General features: G+C 35.8%; 1 protein-coding gene across 1 annotated transcript in view; it reads left to right on the top strand.

Moving 5' to 3' along the window:
* Positions 1–23,393, top strand: part of LOC131592373 (semaphorin-3E) — a 130,474-nt gene that overhangs the window by 51,558 nt on the left and 55,523 nt on the right. Inside the window, exon 2 of the mRNA XM_058863844.1 lies at positions 16,830–16,990. Within this exon, the coding sequence (XP_058719827.1) occupies positions 16,830–16,990 (161 nt within the window). The remainder of the gene's footprint in view (positions 1–16,829; positions 16,991–23,393) is intronic.

The raw sequence follows: 23,393 nt of genomic DNA on the forward strand, positions 1-23,393 counted from the left end.
TTATGAAAAATAAAGAAAGTGTATATATATGTGTATATATATATATATATATATAGTTAAAAATATGTTTAAAGTCACTTTTTGTTTATTTTAAGAACTTTTGCATTATAACTATTCCACTAGCCCCTTCTAAAAGTTAAAATGTAATACTGTGTATCTGCCTGATGTGTGAAGAACAGCTGTGAAACAATAGAAATATTGTGATTTGAAAAGAAACCAAAGTATTGATATATCAATATAAACTATTTTTTTAATTTATGTGTATTAAAAAAGTGTTGAAGTAATATGGAGTAAAAAATTAAAATTCTCTTATACCTTGAGTCACAATGTAGTGCCATGCATTAATAGAAATATTTGGTAATTCTCTGACTAGAAATACTTCAAAGAGAAAAATTGAATATTTATTTATTTTTCAATCGTTCTTGTATGGAATACTAAGTTGTATATTAAGTGAGAGGTGTTTAATAGGAATGGAGATAAAGATATATAAAAAAAATTGGAGGAAAGCATTTCACAAAAAGAATTTCACAGTACAGATGATGCTGCTGGTCAGCCAATCCTTCTACTAAACCACTATTTTGAGATACTGTTCACAATTAACAGCACAAAATAAAATTGCATTCAACTAGAACAGAAGAGTTTTCCAATTAATAACACAAAAAGCAGGCATTGTCATGCTCTCAGTTCTGTATGTCGTTTCTAATAAAGATTGGATAATAGAAATGCGTGATAAAATGAATCTTTTCTTTATAATAAGAAGGCTCTATAGAACAGGAAAATAATATAAACTTTTTTGGTCTAGCTGTTTCTCAATCAAAGGGCATATCAGTTACTGTATATTGCTGCAACATTCCAAGCATTAAATTAAATTATAGACAATAGAATCAAATACAGTTTACATCTGTGGAGCATTAAAAAATGAGGCACATTCAGCAGTTTATTTATCCCCAGTAGAAATACTCCTGTTGAAACAGTGCTCTAAAAACATTCTTTCCTACCAGGCTTGGCTGTCTCAAATGCATTCCTCAGGCAATACACATATTTAGTTTTTAAAAGTGACATGTAGAAATCAACCTTGATTTTCTTGGATGGCTGGACTTTCTTTAGTTGTGCTACAGTTTAGGTAACCTTATCACTCCCAAGCTCTAACCCTGCTACTGGACCTGTACAAACAGCCTGAAGCACACTTATTCCACAGGGCTGCAAATAAGCACCAAAGGTCCACCTGTGTTAATACGTTTTGAAGGCTTCTGTCACTTATTGCACAAGATTAATGTGTAAGGAGAGGCCAGATTCTGAGGAGACTGAATGTGCAATCTTTAGTCTAAATATGAGGATCTGAACCATCTGAGCTAAAAACTGCACTGTTAGTGGAATACCATTACAGCTCACTGCAGTCATAAAAGAAAGGGCTGCAAACTTTACTAGTAGGTTTGGATGCACATTTTTAAATGCAGCTTAAAATTGTTTCATAAATCAAAAGTATTTTGGATTTAAGTAGTAGGCATCATATCTTCTTGTTCCTAATAATTCCTTCTGTAATTTAGATCAGCAGACTGTATAAATAATTCAGAAACACCAATAGGGTGCATCAAGGACAAGATTCTATGCAGGTACAAGTAAGTGAAATCCCATTGAGCAATTTCCAGTGTTACTTTCTACACAGTGGTCATTCCGTCTTCTTTGGCTGCTGTGGTCTTTGACTGGAGACACTAGAGCACATCTGAATTTGAATCATTACCTCTGTTGAGTCCATCCATTGCATGGTTTGATAGACTAATCTCTAAGCACATATATTTCTATTTCTTTCTTTTTATTTTTTTCCCTCAAAAAAGACACATTGGTCAAGAAAAATTGCTGGTATCTTCATGGAGCTTGTAGCTTGATGTGAAATTTAGTGTCTTGAGTTCTGCAACTAAAAGCCCAAACTGGGCTGTATTGAGAAACAAATGAAGCAAAAATGATTGATTAAGCAAAAATGAAGCCAAATTTCCTAGAGCTCCGGTGCAATAGAACTTCTGACCATAAATATTCTGTAGATTTTCCCTACTTGGCTTTTTCATTTAAAGCTCTCCGAGAAAAGAATGTGAAAAGGAGGTAAATATTTAACATGAGAGGATTCCATAGATGTCTTTAGTACAACATATTTGAAGCAGAGGATGGCATTTCAAGACATGAAGTTTGTGTTAAGGTGCTGATGCTTATATTTTTGGTATAAATGCAAGCACAGGAGCAGCTGAATTGTTGGAAGCCACAGCTGCCTTGACAAAGTCAAGGCATCTATGCAAACACCACAGCTCCAGTTTCCAACTCAGACAGCATCCATATCGCTGCTTTACGAGAGCAGGACATGTAAATCCTTATCAGTAAAGCAGCAACAGATACACAGTGAAAATAAAGCCTTCCAAAGGACTTGTCTTCTGATCTTTATAAAACCTTCTAAGTAGAGCAACAAAACAAGCAGTGCAAATTCCACCGATTATCTGACAGGGAAGAAAAAGTAATTGTTTCTAATAGCTGTTTAGCATTTTTAAAGCTATTCAGATAATGATGATGGACATAGACAAAAGAAACCACAGAAAAAATAGTTACTGTCAAATGGTATTAATAGCAGCACCAGGCTAGACATGCATAGGAATGTGTAGGTATAAATAAGCACTTGAACACATTTTAGAGTTTTATTTTTGTACTGGTATCACTGAGACTAACTTTAAAATATAAAAGAAAAAAAAAGAAAAAAAGAATTAAGCTGAAACAGGAAAAAGAAAAAGCCAAGGTTGCTTTTAGAAATATAGATTCTCATTATAGCTATCATTTTTGGAACCTTTATTAGAATACTTTCAGATGCTGAGCAACTTTTCTTAAAAAAATTAGAGCTTTGTGTGAAATAACATTTTATGTATCCACCTAAGCATACCTGCACAAATGCACAGAAACACACCTTCTGTGGGTCACAGAATATTTTCCTTGGATAATTATTTTCTAAGGAGATGGATGTAAATATATATTTCTTTTATTTTACTGCTGCATAGAAATATTTTACTTACAAATGTGACAACTACTGATCTGGTATCAACATCCTGTGCTTGTAGAAAACTTTGTTCTTTAGTGTAAATTATATTATGAAAAATGAAGATGGGAAAATAACCTGGAAGACAGCTAATCCTCTCCCCACTAGTGTGTGGTACTACCCAGAACAGATTGTCAGATGTTTCCTCCTATCTTTTTTTAATTGGCTCATCTACAAGCAGTTCCACTGCTTGCCATTGCAGATTATTCTGAAACGAATAGATCTGACTTTTACATTATTCGTATCCTTATTGATAAATTACCCACCACAATGCCTTGTCTTGTCCTTGCAGTGTTTGATGTTTACTTTTCCCTTTCTTTCTTTTTTCTTTTTTCAAAAACAAATATATATTATTGTGCTGTGGTTTAGCAACTTTATCTTCCATTGCTTCCAACAGTGGAAAATGGGTAGAGAACATTTGATACTTATCATACTCTCAATTCCAACAAGTGAATGAGATTGCAAAAGATGCAGTGAAAACCATTTTTTGGGGGTGTTTCTTGTGATATACATGTAACACACACCATGGCCTGCATGGTCTCTCACTGGCTGCCAGATGAGATGTTCATATTGAGAAATAAATACATCCTTCTGCAACAGAGCCTGTTGAAATCAGGAAAAGTGTATATACATATTTATGTGAATAATGCTGGCAGAAACAAACCAGATATATTTCATTTCCTAATACATGTATGAGTATTTTCTAATGCTTTGCCTCCTTTTTTTTTAATTTGTAAAGAAATGTGCCACACTGGCTTCAGATCAGACACTATTTTATAATATTCTACAAGGGTCAGAATAGGACCCAATTCTTTAAATCTTAAAGAGAGAAAATTGCCTTGAACTTCAGTTAAGCTTGAATAATAAGTGGCAGAACTACTTAAGGGTAACATTTTCCTCTAAACTATTGATGAAATATAATATAAACAGTTAAATAGCTCTCAGTTAAATAATATATGTTTTGTACCTACTAATTCCTAAGTGTACTTACTTCTGACAGTTTGATAAATATAATATTCTGTGACTAGTTATTTCATACAGTTCATAATGTTCTTTTTACATGTTTTTCCTAGTGTCAGGCATAGAGAATTTTATCCTGATGTATAAATACTAGTGCAATATGCAGCAAGTATTACAAAATTAATTTGTCCTCAGATAGTCCCATGCCTGTAAATAAAGCATATAAATCTCAGTTTCTGTTCTGTTCTTAGAAAAAAACATTGCTGTCAGATTAAGAATACAGTACTTGGGATCTGTAGTTCCAATATAATATCTTCACATTTTTCATACTTGACAATAATTTTGGATGTAATCAGCATATCTCAAAAGCTGGTATTTAGAAATTGTCTTGTAATTTTGTAAAAGGATTCTGGATTTTGTCTTCTATTTTAATTTTTCTTTACATCTTTCCATCTCTCGTCACTACTATAAAAAATCCATAGCAGCTTTTTGAGAAGCTCTACTGCTTTTGGAGATAGCTAAATTTTATTAAAGATACGTCTTTTTAGAGAAAGGGTAATAATAGGTGCTTTAAAAATAAGCAGAAGTTCTTTCCTAGCTGTACAGATTCTAGATTTGTTTTTTTATTTAGGTATTTTTTTCCTCTATGAAGCATTATGAAATTATAGAAATTTATTTTTTTTCCCCACTGATTAATCTTTTGGCAAAAAAAAAGGATATTTACATACTTTCAATTAAGACTTCCCTTTTTTTTTAAAGAACATGTAATTTTGAAATTTTAGTTGACTTACTATAAAAAAAGAGGGCTGCATTAATCAAAGTAAAATTATCAAAATAATTCCATCCATGGGAAAACAACTGGATTTTTTGATGTTTGAAAATGCTCTGTGATGTGATTTGATGTTTTTATTCCAGTTTGGGATGGAAACATCTTCCAAAATCTTTACAAGTTCTTTCAGTCTGAAAAGAGTTCTCTCCCAGTTCCAGTATCTTCTGTGTGTTGTGTTCCCTTGTTTTTACTGAGGACAAATTCTCAGGACAGTAGCCTGTGGTTCACCCATTATACTTGCATTCAAAATATGAAATGTCCATCAGTTTCATGGAAACTTGCTGAGTGATCAGTGCACATCATGTAGAGCTAAATTCAAACCCTGGAGAATTTTGTGACTATTGAAATTATTATTTTCTCATTTACCCTGTCTTTATTATGAAAATTCTTTAATTTTGGTTTTGTAATTTGTTTTGTTTTGTTTTGTTTTGGCTGTGCCTCTCAGTTAGATTGAAAATTCCTGGAGGGAACAGTTGTCCAGGGCTGTGTATTTTATCAGCTCTGAGCAGTACATAATGTATTAACGAGTGGTGTTCCTCAAGGATCTGTCCTGGGACAGGTCCTATTTAATACCTTTAACAGCAGTACAGACTGTGGTATTGAGACCATCCTCAGGAGATTTGTGGATGTCACCAAGCTGGGGGAAGCAGTGACAGTCCCTGGCTCTGGCAGGTGTGGTAGATGATCTTTGAAGGTGCTTTCTAACCCAAAACTCTTTATGTGTCTATGATTTAATCCCTATATCTCTATGGACTTCTGCCAACTTCAGTATACAAAAATGAATCAGATGTATCAATCCTTCATTTTCATAGTATATGTCTAGTCTATAATGTCTATGTGTGTAGTCTATAAATCTAAGTATCAGTAGCCCTTGTGAGAAAGGAGGGACATTAATGAATTATCTCATGTTCTGCCTTCTGTAAAGCCAGCTATAAGTAGAAAAGACAGATTGACCCCAAAACACCTGAAATTAAGCCTGAGTTAAACCAACTATCAAGATGATCAAGCATTAAATTAGAGTGAAGAAAGAACTAATGAAGGAACACCCATAAGTGTATGGTGTTTTTACATCCTGTGCAAAATAATTCAGGACAGTCATATTGAGACAATGTTCCATTTCAAAATGGGAGAGTTTTGTGGATGTTTTTTGTAATTACATGATTATTGGGTCAGTTGAGGATATAGAGATGTTACTTGTAATATCAGGAGGTTGTTTCTCTGTTCTAATGTAGAATTCTCTTCAATGTAAGAAGCACTTCTGTTATCATTTGGTATTTTTCTAAAAGCATCTGAAGGGCTTAGGAGCACAAATGACAACTGTAACTCAGTACAGTCTATTGTATGACTGTTGGATAATCAAATGTGCCATGAGAAAAGATAACGTTTGTCGCTCTGTTAGGAACGGCGAGAAGAACGACACAGACTCTCTTGTGAGTTGAACAGGAGAGTTCTTTCTCTCTCTCTCTCTCGAAGTTTATTACCTCAGATCTTCTTTTATAGACCCATAGGTGAAAGTACAGAAAAGTAAAACTCTTATTGTTTAGTAAACTAACACATCACCATCATTGGTCAGTGGGGCTCACCACCCCTCGACGTTCTCTTGCAAGAAAACAAGAAGCTGACAAACAGCACCTGCAAGGCTTCTTCTCTCTCTGAGGATTGTTTTAATTCCTCCTTATGATTTCCCAGGCCACTTTCTCTGGCGAGACTGAGAAAGTTATGCGGCCTGCTTTTCCAGAAGCACTGTGCTCCCTGCTTCGTAGTTAGCATCCATAAATGTTTATATCAAAGTAAAATGAACTTCTAAACAAGCACTATCCTTTTATCGTGCAAAATCTGTCAGAAACAAATGAATAGTGTGGGGGAAAAAAAAGAAAAGGGAGGATGGGTGGACATATTCGTGAAGGTTTGAGGATAATATGCAACAGTCCATAATACAACTCGTAATAGTTACATGACCATTAATAGCTGCCTATTATTGACTTTTATTCTCCAGTTACACTCAACTGTGTTGAGTTCTACCAGCTCAAAATCAAATGGCAAAAGGATGTTTTGACTGTTAATATTTGCAAAGCATTACTGATTCCGAAAGTTTTTGAATATGTCCTAAGTTATTCAAATAAAGCTTTTTCTGTCTCTTTCTTCTAAGGCATTTGCTTAACCAGAATTTTACAGATAATTAGGTGGACTGGGGGAGAAACAGAAGAAAGAACAAAGATAGCTATTTCTATGTGTTGCCCATTACTGCAGTGATTAAAAATGCAAACATTGATAAATTTGATAAGTTTATTTATAGAATGCATTTTGGAGTGAAATTCATCTACAGTTCATTATGTGTCTAAAAATTAGATAACATTCTTAAAATTTGGATTATAGAAATTACTATTTTCAGATTATATTTGTTTGGATGCTCTTATAAAGAAATTTTAAAATGCCATTTGGGAATGCCTCTTTCTTTCGTTCTGATAAAAAGGACAGCTGGATAAATATCTTAAACTAGACAGCTGACTTTGAACAAAGCAAAAGCTGAATATGACATATCCCACCCTGTAATATAAGAGCTTGAATTCATTCATAAAGCTCTGTGTCATAATAAAAAAAGTAACATAATTAAAATAAAGCCAAAAAAAAGACCTTTGATGTGTTTAGTTGTCATTAATATTTAAAAGTATTTAAGATATATCAGGAAAAGCAGGGTCAAATCATGGATGGATTAGTGTCAGTTAACTCACATGAGGTCCGCCTTCCAAAGACATTGATGTAGCAGCTGAATACATCTCTTTTCTGTGAATTAAATCTTTCCAGAGAAGATATTCTGGTCCACTAAAAGAACAAACTTTGGAATAACAAAGTGTTCATTTCTACATAAGTCTATTCACCACCATTTATAGAGTTTCTGTGCTCTGGGAAAGTTGAGTTTATTTCAGTGCATGAGGTGTAGCAAGTCTTTCTAAACTCACCTATGACATGTCTCGAACTCTGCATATGCTGTGAGTAATTTATTTCACAAGAAAAAAAATACCTTGAAAATTTCCTTTCATCTTCTTAGTTATTTCCATTTCAATTTTCCCTCTGCCTTTTGCTTTTCTTACAATGCCTGCTTTCTCCTCTATGCAGTTTTTTTTCTTGTTGATGTCTCCAGATAGCATTACATACACTGTCAATCACATGCCATCCTGCCCAAGAGCATATGCCGCTGAAAATCACATGAGATAGCTCCTTTTAATCCATCTCTTACAGGGGAAATTCAATTTAACAGTCATTTCGAATAGCATAAACCCCTGACTCTTGGCATCTTCATTTTAAATGAAAGCACCAGATTCTCTTTCTGTCAAAACACAGAATCTCTCCATAGGAAGAATTCTACTCTTCCCATACTGGTGTGGTAATAAGCATGTAGTAACTGGTACACCTTAATAAATCAGGTCCATAAGAGACTGGACTGTCTGTGTTTCATCAGCAGAGATCTGTGATTATTTGAACCATATGTACCTTCTAAAACTCAGGTTTTATAAATTGATTATTTCACTTGTTAACACTATTAAGATATTAAACATAATTTAAAACATCTTCTGTGAGTGTAATTTTCAAAGGACATTTCTTTCGGTGCTTACTTCCTTAGAGGTACATTGGGTGAGGGGCATAAAGTTCACAAAGATTATTTCATGGATGCTTGTGTCTTCCATAGACTGGAATAATTGCACAGTAAAAAATGCCAATTTATATTTCTGCTGGAATGTTTTAATAGAAAAACACATTTCTGAAGCTTTTTATCATACAGTCTACCATTCGGAAAGAAATCTATAATATTGATGAAGATATTTATTATCTACAATAGTATCATGTATTATCACCTCCTAAAATGCTTTACTAAAAATAAAGGACCATTAGGATCTGAAGTCACTGGAAAGTTTTAGGCAGCCACATTATGCAGGTCACAGAGACCTGGGAGTTCATAGCAGCCACAGTGTTATGCCATTTTGTATAAGCAATTGCTTGATATTTTCTATCACAACCACGTTTCTGAACTGTGTTGTCAGATAGCATTTTGGGGATGCATGTGCCTTTTCCAAGAAAAATCCCACTGGTAAACTAAACAAATTTTTTGATAATTGAGTATAATGATATAATGAGTACATCAATTTACCACAGCAAATTTGTTTGAATGAGTGCCAAAATTTGCTAATACTGAAATGAATAAAAAAAATTCTTAACCGCTCTGCAAGCAATATCCCTCTAACTGGAAATAGTTATGGAAAAAAATAATTTTTTTTTTAAATATTTAAAATATTTTAATTTAAAATATTTGAAATTGTTATTATTGTTGAAAATGAAATACTATTCAAAGCATAATGAATGGTAGGCATCATTTATGTAGGAGTTTAACATGGAAATGATGAAAATTTCTTCTCATTCTGAGTTAATTCTCTATCTGTTGTTTCTCAGGTTCAAATAAAATATAAAAGGAAAACTATTTGCCCTATAATGTTCCACATCTATTTATTTATTATTTATTAACGAATTTAATTGGGGAAATAGCAGAGAGCTCTGGATTAGGCCTTCTATGAGAAACCATACTATCTTACTGCTGTAATAAAAACCAGTAAGATCCAGAACTTGGTGGGGTCAGATGTGTTAGTGTCAGAAAACAAATATCACTTCAACATGCATGGCTGTTTAGCAGGTTGTGTAACTGCTTTCATTTGACTTGCAAAGAAGTTTTATTCTAAAACAATCTGCAAATTATCCATCATTTCTAAGTAAGTATGATTAAAACCCAAAAATACCAAGTTTTTATCACAGTGAATTAATTTTTTTTTTCAAGCATTAGTAACATTAAATTGAATATAAGATTTATTTTTTTTTTATTGGACCAGCATGTAAATCTGGAAATGTATCTTAAAATGGGTTGTAAACCCAGTTTATATGAAGATGGTGTGTGATTACCCTTAAACTGATATACACCATAGAAATTTTCAGCAAGAACTAAAAATACTATAAAATACTGTGTAAGGACACTTTTTTTTTTATTGTTATGTAATATACTAACACCACAAATCCTGGTCTTTTTGTAATGGTTATTTAGTGACTAAATAATTTACTTGTTGTTTAGTGACTAAAACCAAATCAGCTACAATGCTAATTGAATATGCTATTTTGCCATCAGGGAAGAAAAAACAAGTATTTGCTAGATGTGTCAGAGTATGTGTACATCACAGTATATATGTGACATATAATAATTTGAAATGGAAATATCAAGGACTATGATTTGAACTATCATGATTAGCTGTGTTAAGGACTTTCAAGCTACACTGAGTATTTTCTGTCATTATCTGAGTAGAATTAGAAGAAACAAAAATATTTCCTAGGGTTTTTTATGTTCCACTTCTAGGTTTTTCCAATATCCTTAGGGGAGAAAAAAAGCCAGAAGAGTTTTGTCTTGCATGCAGATTGAAACTATTCCTGTCTTCCCAAACTGTACCTTTTAATTTCAGAAACTTTTGCCTCTGTAATTTTTACAGACTGGCAGGGAAAGATTTTGTTTGAAGTTTTGATTATGATTTAAACCTCATCACTAAATCCAGAACATTTAGAGGAAGAGAACCAAATAAGGAAAATTATTCATAGGCTTTTCTGCACCAGCTCCCTTCATGAAGCCAATTACTTTCTCCAAATAAAGCTCCACAGCCAAACTCACCTGCTGTTAGGAGCAGAGGTTGAACCATATGAAAGTAGTTATGGACTAATGGGTTTTTGCTTGTTGTTACTGGAGTTTGCTTTGTGTCTCCTACCCTGCCAAGTTTCTGAGGCATCTGCCTGGCAGCCACATAGATAAAACCTCATGCAGTGAAAGCTCATACTTCAGTCTCCCTCACAGACTTTTAAACCTGTCTCCTACTGATTCACCTACTCCCTATAAAGCACTAAAGTATCTTAAGAACAGTGTTTTAGAATTATAGTGGTATCTTTCAGCATTACTACTACCCTGGATTTTTTAGTTAGTTTACTATTTGCAATTAATTCTGATATTACCATTCTTACCTCAGATTTTGCTACCAAATCTCATGCTAGAGGATTTACTTTGGCCCACCTCTGGCCAGTTAACTCTGTCCCCTTTTCTACTTCCCAGCCAGTTCAGTTCCTTGCTGTTTGACCTGAGTTAATGTAACTTTCCATTACCTGACAATCACTATCATGACTGTAATTAATTTTACAGGGTTATATTTGACTGAGGACTGGAAACACAGAAAAGTAAAAATTGTTAATCTCATATTCAGCAGAACTGAGGTTTTTAGGTGAATTTTACTCTCTGTAATTGTTTTCCCTGGGAAGAAATCTTCTGCCTCCTGCTACTAATTTTATAAAGAATATTGCCAGTTAGAGGTCTTAACCTTGTCAAAAAAATTCAACCACTTGTAAGTTTATATTTTTGTCCTTGTGATGGATGAGTTTTTAGTGTAGCCTCAAATAAATATTTGCCTTAAAGTACCAGTGTTTTAAAACTAAAGATACATATATTGCCTGGTTTTAAACTAGTGACCTGTAGTTTATAAACTGTGTCACAGATATTTCAGACTCTCCCCTATGTCTCTTTTTATTTTTCCTCCTTTTTGTTTCTGTCTCTTTCTTGTCACATCTAAGCAGATTTTGTTATCACTTGTCAGCAATATAGCAAAAAGCTAAAATAATTAAAATTACATAAGGCTCATGAAGTTCTTGTACAGCTTGTTGCACTCCAGTATCTATATTCCAGAACTATGCCAGTAATTTGAAGCATGTCATTCAGGTGCTCACATTACCTAGACTTTATATCAGACTTTTACATTATTGATGGGGACAGAAGGCAACCTCAGTCATTAACTCTTCCTGTAAAGCAGCACTGAAGCATCCACCTTATGTGGACTCATTTGTCAGTGCTCTGCATCTGGAAAACATCTTTGCCGGAAGAATGATCTCCAGCATGAAGCAGTGTGGGAGGTGAGACTGAATTTCTGAAGAATTTAAAAGGGGAGCCAAAGATTTTTATGAGGGCAAAAAAGGGCAAAGGCAATAGACTTGTGCAGTTGTGATGATGTAATGCTATGAAGAACAGCAGAGCAGCAGCAGCTTTGTCACTCTCTGAGAAAAGTAAAAAAGATTAAAAATTTGCAGTGGTATTTGTCTATATTCAAGGTCCAAAGTTATACATTACTCAAAATGTGCTTAAATTCTGAGAATGTGTTATAAATGTAGTGTTGCTATAGTCTGGTTGCTGTGGAGCAGCATTGAGATTTTTGCATTTAATTTTCTAAGCATACTTAAGTTATCAATCATTTGTATTTAAAATAATTGAAATAAAAATAGTTTTTTTTTTTTTCTAATGGAAGCAATGACTGTTCTAAAATGATCTTAGAAGTTGGAATCATATACTTCTTATTAAAATATCCAAGAAATTGCCTATTAGGGATATTATATTATTGTTAGACCAATGTGTAATAGAATCCATTTTGTCAAACAGCATACAGTATGAATATGTTCACCGAAGTAGATCTGCTATAACAGATAGTGTGGTAAGCAGGATCAGTCTGAATATTTGCTAGCCAGCTCTGTCAGACAGATAGCAAACCATCAGGTTTGTTTTCAGCTTTTAAAACAGAAATAAATAAAATTTGTTCTCTTATGAAATGTAATTCAGCAGTCCAGAACTTGCTTTGAAGCTTTCACAGGTGAAGTGCCTTATAGGAGTATGTAAATAATGAAGCAGTTTTTCCTTTGTTGAGTAAAATACTGTTTGTACTGCATTATGGTGCACATGACCATAATGGTGTGGGTTTAGTTATGGTCTTAAGTCTTTAGATTAAAATGGCAAAGCACTATAGCGCAAAAGATAACATTTTATCAAATACATGGATCACTACTCCAGAAGATTTATTTTTTACCCAAAGATAAGAGTAGGAAAGGTCTTGTCCTTTTTTTTTCTGTCTGCTGAGTGTTAGCAATATATTCACCCTGAATAATTCATCCTCTGTGTCTCTGGCTTTTTGCTTCTTTATGCAAGATCTTTACAGAAAACCTGTGCCTTTTTTTTTTTTTTTTTTTTTCTCACAGAAATCTATAGAAACTCAGTAAAAGGAAGGGTTCTGCTCAACTAAAACCCTTGGTCACTCCCACATGAGGGAGAAGCCAAGGTTTTCTAGCCCATGTGCTGGAACAGTTTGTATATTTATTAAATATTAAATAATAAATATTTAAATATTTTGTTGGATGGCTTCAACAGGAAATAGAGAACAGATCCATTCTTCCCTACCAATCTAGTAGCTAATAACTTGTGATTAGAACTCTCTATGGAAGGAGAAAAATCTGAATTTCAATCCATTAAGAAAAGGAAATTGCCATCATGTCTGCTATTCCTCAGGTGACTGATTTAGCCATTAGAATATTTGAAAAATGTTAGGTAGTACTGTATTTTCTCTGGCCAGGTTACTGAAGAAAATTGCTCTTTCACCTGATCTTGTAAGTGTGCTAGATGTGCCTAGCAGAAATGTGGACACTAAAACCTAGTATTAGGTAGAGGAAAAACCTCTTTTTGGGTTATGCTCAAGTTTAGACATTGTCTAGAAATGGTATTTTTTAATTAAAGGGCATCAGCATGACCAGGAGTACAACTCTTGACATTTCAAGGAATCTGTATTTACAAGGCGACGCTTTTGAGCATAAGCTTCTTCAAGGTAACTGAAGGTAAAATTTGGGGAAATTTGCTTCAAATTTTGAATCCAAGTTCTTCACCCAAAATCGTGTTGTGATTTCAGTGACTGAGTGCAGCTCAGCACTGCAAAGTGCAGGGATCTGTGTGTTCAGCTCTGGGTCCCCCACACAAGAAGGACGTGGACTTGTTTGGAGCAAGTCCAGAGGAGGCCACGAAGACGATCAGAGTACTGGAGCACCTCTAGTATAAAGACAAGCTGAGAGAGCTGGGGCTGTTCAGTCTGGAGAAGAGAAAACTTTAGCAAGACTTCATAGCAGCTTTCAGTATCTAACCAGTACAAGAGAGATGGAGAGGAAGTTTTCACAAGGGCACATGGTGATGGAGCAAGGGGTAATGGCTCTGAACTGTAAGAGCATAGGTTGAGATTAGATGTTAGAAATCTTCTACTGTGAGGGTGTGGAGACACTGACACAGGCTGTCCAAAGAACATGTGGGTCCCCCATCCCTGGAAGTGTTCAAGGCCAGGTTGGACATGGCTTGGAGAAACCTGGTCTTGGAGAAACTATGACAGGAGGGTTGGAACCAGATGATCTTTAAGGTCTCTTTCAACCCAAACCATTCCATGATTCTAAGAACTGACTGCACTTGTGTGAGCATGAAAGCTGTGCTGTTTGTGGAGGCAGCAGCTTGTCCAGAAGCAGTAGAGCTGCATTCCTGCTGGGCTACACTGAGGCCAACCAGCTTTGCTGAAGGGGCACAGCACAACAGAAATGATGTTCTGCTGCTTCAGAACCCGTGTCAAACCACACCGTGGAGAGATCCACTTGCCTGGAAATGGCAGGCTTCTAGTATTGTTTCAGACTCCCAGGTATACCGCTCATTCTCCAGACATTCAGGAGCTTCTGCAGTCCATTTGCCTGCACTATCCTAATATCTCATGTCTCCTACAACATATGGAAATTCTACCACCTTTCAAAGGATCTACATCATGCTGCTTTTGTGATTCAGTACAAAATTACTCTCTAAACCTGACTGCTTGTTGTTTTCCAGCCCTTTCAGATGTTGGGTTTGCTTCTGTTCTTGTCTCTGCCCCCACAGCAACCCCATGTCTGTGTAGTTTGCTGGACATAGTCTTAGAAACATCTCTTTTTACAAGTTCAGTCTTGAAAAATGTTTAATATTCTCAACTTCCATTTAAGACAATAAGATTTGCAGGTGTGCTTTGAAGGACTGAGTCTGACATGAGCAGTTACCAGTTTATGTGATCGAGTAGAGAATTGTTCATCGTTAGGAGAACACGAGTCATATCTCTGATCTATGTGAAGAAATATTGTCTCATTTATGAACAATTTGCCTTCAGGACAACATGGAAATAAATCAGGGAAAGCTACCACAGTAACCTTTTGTTATTTGTATATAACTAGAATTTAAAATGCAATTATTTTCACTCCAAGACTGATTAAAAAATAAAATATATTGAATGATTTAAATTTTTGTAAATAAAAAGTGGCTTTATTTAGGACTAAAAGTGTATTTCTAGCTCTGCTTTCATTTAATTTCTAATCTGTTCAGAAACAAGCGATGTTCTTCCAAAACAGCAATCTGCTCATTTGCTTGGCGAGATCAACCTTTGAAAGTGTCATTTCCACATTGCTGTGCAGCTGTGTGCTGAGTGTATCACTGTCAAAAAATGTGTATCTATCCACTAGTATGCAATGCTTAGAGAAAAACCTCTCTTGTTCTCTTCATCATGATGTTCCCTTCTGTGACTTTTCCATTTGTTGAGGCCAGTCACACACAGGTACACTATTTAATAGATTCTGCTTGAAGATCACTTGAGAAAGACATCATATGTGAGGCTGAATTTTTACTATAACTCCTTTGATGTAATTTTTATCATCTAAGGAAACGTGATTACTTTTAAACTCTGTTGACCTGAGCTCAGCCTACCTAGTAAATGAAGCAAGAAACATTTATCCTATTACTAAAATTGCTTATCATCATACACAAAATGTAATAATTTAATAATTTAAAGTTAATAGAAATGGTGTCAGTTTGTTGGGCTAAATTAATAACCTTTTTGAGCATTATGTTTCTTGCTTACAGACCATCAGCTGTGGTTTCTATGTTGCTGCCAAAGTGCAGCGTGGACAAATGAACATAACTGCTGGTGTGGCATGTGAGCAGCAGCCTCCAAACTGGATGGGGGCTCATTTGTCTTCTCTAGCTCAGGGAGAATGACATTCTTCTTCCAACATCAGCTTCAAGACCACATCCAAACAATTGAAAAAATTATGCATATGGAAAACTGTGAGGATAAGCATATTTAATTACTTTTACCAGGAGTGATTTCTTCAAAATGAAACAATTTACCACAGTACAGACATGAGAACAAACCTAGTCACTCTCCCTGGTCAAGCTCTGTTGTTTCGGAGGGAATCTGAGGGTACTCTCTCAAATGACTCCTTTTGAGGCTTCTCAGCTGCAAAATGATTTTCACCCTCTCTGACCTTCTGCAAGCCAGGTTGTGCTCTGCACCACAGTGCAGAGAGATCCCCATGTTTTGCCTCTCTTTCTTCCTGAGGCCTGAATCCAAGTTTCTGCAACATTACCCAGAATGAATTTCCTTTTCTCAGTGGAACTGGCTTTAGCCAGCATCATGTACAGCTAAACCTCAGATTCCCATAACAGGTCAGTGCATTTCTTGACAAAATCAATGTTGGAAAATTATTCATATGCATTTCACAGATTTCATACTGTTTTCACTGAATTTAGAGGCAATACACTCAGTGAACTGAGTGAAGACAGTGCTAGGCTTAAAACCCACAATGCCATCCTCCTAAAAACAAACCCAGGTAAAAATAGTGTGTACACTGAAAACCTGGAGTTGACATACCTGAAAGACAAGGACACAGTTTCCAGTATTTTTTTCCAGTTTCCATTAATTCATTATTTTTTTTTTTTTCCATTTGCAGTCATTGTTCTAAGAAGTACTTTTTCCTTTTCAGAAAATGTCCAGGAGAAAACTGATTTTCATCCCTCCCCATCTCATATTTTAGGCACTAAGATTCTGATGCAAAGACTCAGAGACAAATCTCCTGGAGAACTGGCTTAGTTTGAAAATTGTTCCCACACGTTTCGTGTCTCTTTCTTACTCAAAGATTATATGATTAGCTTTTTAATGTCGCATAACTTCTCACCCAGTTCCCTAGGAAGATATGAAAATGAAGCCGTGAAAGCTAAGCAGTTTGGTATTTATCACGAACACTCTGATTGTTTTTCAGAGCTCTGGGATTTAAACAGGACGTCAGTTTTTCGTAGCCCGTTCGGATATCTTGGACTTCATATTATGCTGCTGGATGAGTATCAAGAGCGACTGTTCGTGGGAGGAAGAGACCTCTTGTATTCCCTCAGTTTGGATCGAATCAGCGACAACTACCGAGAGGTGGAGTAAAAAGCCATATATATATATATTTTTATATATATTGGTCACTTCATGTTGCAACACGTAGCACAGGATATTAGAACTTGCATGACTGAGGTAATGGAGTTTTTGTAGGTGTTTCGTGCATGAACTCTAAAGCCATATTTCTATTTAAGAAAAATACACTAATTACTGTTTTTCCCCCTCTTCACCCATAAGCCACACTCTGGGTGAAGAGACTTTGGGGTCATATAGCTATTTCTCACTGAATTTCAGCATGGTTACAGATGTTTAGAGCACCTCACATTGGTAGACCTCTGATGTCTGTATCTCCACTATATCACTGAGGAGTAAAATCTCCCTGGTGTTTTTGGGGAGTTTCAGAAGAGAAAATGTTAAGGGAAAAAAAATTAGCATGTAAACTACAAGAAGTTTTCAATAGCAGCATAAACCTTGCAGCTACTTTTTTTTTAGCCTTCTTTAGAAACTGGATTTTGCATTGGTTTGAGCCAGAGGCGCTATTACATAATGACTGAAAAGTGGCATTTGAAGGCTACTCAGTGGTCTGTGGGAGAAAGGTGGGTTAAGTCATAATCCTACCAGGGAACTCGGTACATCTCAGAAACCACAAGTGATTGGCAAACTGACAACTGAAGTGGAGAGGTTTGAGTCTAGGCTGATGTGAACCTTGGATTCCTTACTCACTTCTGCCCTTGGAAGCTAGAATTGGAAACATACAGTAGCAAGGGAAGCTGGCAGGAGCATTGTTCCATTGTTCAACCATTTTGAATGTGGATAAAAGATCTCTTGAAATATTTCAGTGTTTTTCTTATCTACTGCTTTAAATTTTCCCTGTGTATTTTGATGTATTTTCATTGATTTGCAAATTAATAAGTAGAGTAAAAAATGAATAAAATAAAGTCCCTTGGGAGAAATATTTTTTGGTGATGTCTATACTGCAATGACCACTGATATTTTAAATTCTTTTCTTTCTGCCCTCTTGCTAAAAGTGATATTCTTCTGTCAGCACTCTGGCCAACTTTACCATAAGTATCTTTTCTTATCTCCAAGCATAATTAGTGTGTTCCACTACTGTGAACAGATATAATATGCTTTATTCTTTTTATAAACATTTGGGAATGGCAATCCTAGATAAAGGATATGAATCTACTCAGGAAAGCTATTTGAGAATTTATCTATATTTTAAAAAAAAAAAAAAAAACAAACCAGAATTTAACTCCTCAGGGAGCAGAGTTACATACTGAGCTTTGCTCCTCAACAGTGAGATATAAGTTAATTCCTTTTTGCTTTGATACAAATTATTAATATCCTGTGACAAGATATTAGCGCTCAGGGACATGAAAACATTTAGACAGCATTTGTTTCTATAAAATAAACTTTTTCTCTCCACTCTCCTCTTCCCCATTTGGCAGTAAATCTGTGAGGAAAGATGACAGGATAGAGCACTTCATGCTTCTGTCCAGCCAGCATCGTCCCATCTGGACACACTTGAAGTTCATTGCTCCCCTTCTTGTTTTTAAGTGGAATATCAGCCATGTACTCTGAAACCAAGTTCTCTGTTTGGAGACCTGTGCAGAGTATGGCAAATTGATAAAAACTCTTCTTGCCTTTTTTTATGCAAAATATGAGAAATTGAAATTAATTAAGCTTGACCTGGCACTTTTAGAAACATGATCTCACTGGGACCTAGCTCCCTTGAATCCAAATGTCATGAGCTTTTTTTGGGGGTTCACTCAGTACAGATCACATTCAGGGATAGTTGGGGAAAGTGTGATTGTCCTACAGCTCTATCAGCAAAAGTGTGAAATGAGACATTTCTGTTACAGGAAATCTTAATTGCTGAGATACATTAGATAAAGTTCCTGGAGTTGAGAGACTGGTTGATTAATTATTACCAAAGTTCTTAATTAATCTATCTTTAGCTGTGTTTTGTTTAGTCTTTGACCTTTTCTTTTAGACTGAATAGTTTAGCTTGATTAAACTAGAAGTTGCAATCCACTGAAAGTATATGTGTGCAGGCAAGTTCCTGGGTTTTATTCTCTCTCTGGTAACCAGGATGAGTCACTGTCTGCAAAAGAACTGTTTCATGAAGTTTTGGGCAGATTCATATTGGTCTTCATCTTCTGTGACCTAGAAAACAGTTTGTCTTATAATTCATAGTCATCCCTTTCTCAGCAGTTTGGACTATGAATATGCTTTCTAAAAACCAAACTGAAATCCATTCCCAACTGGAGATTTATGCCCTTTGCTGTAAAATGACCAAATAATTCAGTTCCAGCCAGAATATCAGAAGCTATCCCAAAGAAAAACAACTAAATGCTGAGTGGACATAAAATGTTTTTGCATTGAGACCTGTTGACTGCCAAAGTAATCCAACATTTCCAAAAAACTTAACTTGTGATGCATATGAGGTATGTCCCCTATAAATCTGTATTTAATAGACTACATGTTTTCTTCAGGTTCAATTCTCTTCAGCTTTCAAATACACTGCAACACTATAAAGGGTAGATTATAGCTTTTTCATGTAAGCTAATGTCTGTCTATATAAATCTCTACCAAACTATTTTAAACACATTTTATCCTCATCAATTTTCATATACATTAAAAAAAAAATCTAAAAATTGGGGAGAAAAATCCTTCAGGGAAAAATACTACTACTGTCATTCTTGCATTGGTGGGAAAATCCAGACATTGGGGTTGAGCTCTCAACTGTGGCTAAAACTTTCCATGTCACCTTTGACAGGGAAAGACTCTCACTTCTCTATTTGTCAAATAATGTTTCTTTTGCCTCTACTTTGCTCTTCGTATTTCTCATTTAATACATGCAGAGTGTATTATATTCTTGCTTAGAGTATTTAACACATAATGCTATAATTTTTTGAAACAGTTACTTAGATGTCTTGTTTCTCTGTGAAGAATGCCCTAAGAGTAGGAAGAATGAGGGAGAATATGAAATGTGAGTATCAGTGTTTACAGAGAATTAGAGCCACATAAGCACTCAAAACCTTGTGCAAAGCCACAGCTTTGTAGGCACATTCCACTTAATCTTTGCTTTCCCTAAGAGCTAATTCCCTTTGACACCATCTTTGGAATAAAACCTCATATTTGAGATTTGGTCCAAAGCCTTAAAGGCTTGTAGTGATCTAACAGAATGATAGAGAACTTTCTTTGGTATCTGGTGCCAAATGTGTTTTAAAAAACCTTTCAGTTCATTGTAATTGGTGCCAGAGAGGATCTTTGTTAGCAGCAAACTTGAGCCAATGCCAGTAGCTCATCACCATTGGTCAAACAGCTCATAGAGAAGGGAGACCTTTGTTCCCACTTTTTGTCTGATGTTGGAGTAAAAATAAACTGCTCTTCTATTTGCCCACAAATTCCTTACAATAGCTTCTGCTTCAAGGGCCTTAGGAAGATCTGAGTCTGAATAGAAACCTTCCCACTCCAGTAAATGGACTTGTGCAGGCACATTTCAATTGTGCTGTTTCTCACCTAGCGTGAGATGGCTCCAGATTCGGTTTTGTATCTCTGCTGTAATAAATTATAAAGATCTCATCATATATTTTGGCTCTAGTGAGGCTTTACTTCCCCTCCAGAGCTGGCTGAACACGAGTCTGCAAGAGCTTGTGTCTTCTTTGAATACTGTCTAGGAACGTGCAGAAATGCAAACTGAAATAAGAAGCATACAATTTAGTGAGTTTGATTAGCCAGTGGAATAACCTTCCAGGAGGGAAGGTGGCCCTGTATTTGTTGATAAATATATACACTATCCAGTCATCAGCAGATATTTTTAAAGAATTTGTGCTTCAGCCAAGTACAAGTTATCTGTTAATTAAGTAATATTTATTGACTTAAACTGGGGACAGGCTGGTTGAATTGCTTAATTGCCCTGTCACACATTAGAGTTCAGACTAGAACACACAGTAGTCTATTTTGTCCTAAAGTGCTAAAAATCTCATATAATTTCTTTAAATCAGTTTTCATTATAGATATCATCCTGTTTTTTAAGGCTAGTGGCTAAATGGAGAGGATGTTTAGAGACACTGTTTAACATTCCGGTTCCAGTTAAAGTTTTCCCCATAGCTGTACAGCCTTACAACTCCATTTTTTCCCATGATGAGTATATTTAAAAATATCTTTTCCCTACAGTCCTTTTCCCTTTACATCATCCATATCTCAAGGATGACAATACTGTGGTAAATAGGAGAAAACATCACTAAACAAACAGTTAAAAAAATTTAACTCAGAGTAATCTGAAGTAGTGAAAAATTTAGAAAAATTATGCTCAAGCCAATAGCTATGTCAAGACTGCAGCCTGGTGGAATGTATGCTAGTGTGATGCTAGCACAGTCTATATACCCAGGGAGATTTCCAAAAATACTTATTGATAGCTTGCCAAATTATTGTAATCCCAGCAGAAAATCAGTTAAAAATTAAGGCTGGTAATTGTCACACCTCTAAAGCATAAACATCAGGAAATGTAATACATGGCAGGTTAAAGACTGCCATTGCAGCTGATTAATATCTGGATTTTCCTGCAGTGCAAACATATCCTATGTTACGATAATTTGAAATTTGGTATGATATCTGACATGCAGAGATTTATTTAGTCTCAATTCTAAAATACTCCTGGAAAGATTAAAATCTTAATATTTATATTAAAACTTAAGATACTTGCAAGAGTTAACGCATTTTAAAAATAATTTCTGGATAGAAAAACTTCTTCAGGAGACATATATCTATTACTAGAGTTATAATTCAGACCCATGTACTTCAGGCAATGAACATGGATTTACCTTAGAAGTCAGTAATTTGCTATGAGCATCTAAGGTCAATTCCTACACTGCTGAAAAATCTCTGAGTCTGCCCTTCTACTCCTCTCCTTAGAGACCCCAGCTGGAGTACAGTGTCCAGCTCTGGGTTCCCCCTGTGTAAGAAAGATGTGAACCTGATAGAGCAGGTCCAGAGGAGGGACACAAAAATGGTCAGAGGGCTGGAACATCTCTCTTAAAGACAGGCTGTAAGGACTGAGATTCAGCCTGAAGAAGAGAAAGCTCTAGGGAAACCTTATGCTGGAGTTTCAATTTGTAAAGAGGCCGTATCAGAAAGGCAGAGAGTTTTCTCAGGGCCTGTAGTGACAGGACAAGAGACAGAGGTTTTAAATCTACAAGACTGTAGATTTAGATTAGATACTAGGAAGAACTTCTAACTATGAAAATGGTGAGACTCTGGAACAGTTTACCCACAGAAGCTGTGAATGCTCCATCCCTGGGAGTGTTCAAGGTCAGGCTGGATGGGGCTTTGAGCAACATTATCTAGTGAAAGATGTCCCTGACTATAGTAGGTGGTTACATTGTCTGGTCTTTAAGGGTCCCTTCCCACCCAAACCATTCTGCAATTCCATGCTTTATTCTATTTCCCTGTGCCAAAAACCAAATTTATGTAGCTCCACTGCAGCTGCTTTTTGACATTCCAGACAAAGCAGGAGCATAAAGTTACCTCTTTGGCTTTTTTCTTTTAATTCTGTATATGTATTTAATTCCATACATCTTAAACGGAAAATGTACATATGAAGTATTTTCAACAGCCCTGGGACTAAGTCTCCAAATACAAAAATAATCACCTACACAAAGTATATGTAATATCAGGTTACAAAGTCAAGTGTTTTATTCCCTCTGTGGTTTCTCTGTTCCTAACAGCCACCTACACCTGGTGTGGGCAAAAACTCTCATTTTAGCCTGCTAGTTAGAACATGTCTTTGGGAAATGAAAGCTGTGGCTTCATACTTACAGCCTCGAGAGATCATAAAGATCTCATAACTTCTAGGTGTTTTGGGTTAAGGACAGGCTTAACCCAAGCTTCATTCAGTTCCTGGCCAGTGACTAAAATAAATGACTGTGGACCCTGAGTTTTGCAATGAATGAACCAGGAATAGTCTGACCAGGATGATCGGATGAGTGCCTTCATGGGAGCTCAGCAGAGTCCAGCTACCTTTCAGCAATGTAGAGACTAGATGGGAGTCATGTCTGATCACTCATAGATGACATAAGACCACCTGACTGAAAACAGATGTTCTGATTAACTTGGATTTAGATGGTGTGAGACCTAAACACTGCCAGGGCACTGCTGACTCATACTCAGCTTGTCACTGACCAGGACCCCCAGGTCAGCAGCTGCTCTCCAGTCTCTCATTCCCTGATCCATACACAGAACTGGGGTTGTACTGTCCCAGGTGCAGAATGCACTTGCCTTTGTAAAACTTGATGGAGTTGGTGACTGCCCAGCCCTCAGATTTGTCCTGGTCTCTGCAGTGCCTTGGCCCTCAAAAGAGTCAACAGCTCCTCCCATTTTAGTGTCACTGGCAAATTTACTTAGCATTTCTTTGATTTCCATGTCAAAGTCATTA

Source organism: Poecile atricapillus, chromosome W, assembly GCF_030490865.1.
Source record: "Poecile atricapillus isolate bPoeAtr1 chromosome W, bPoeAtr1.hap1, whole genome shotgun sequence".
Taxonomy (NCBI): Eukaryota; Metazoa; Chordata; class Aves; order Passeriformes; family Paridae; genus Poecile; species Poecile atricapillus.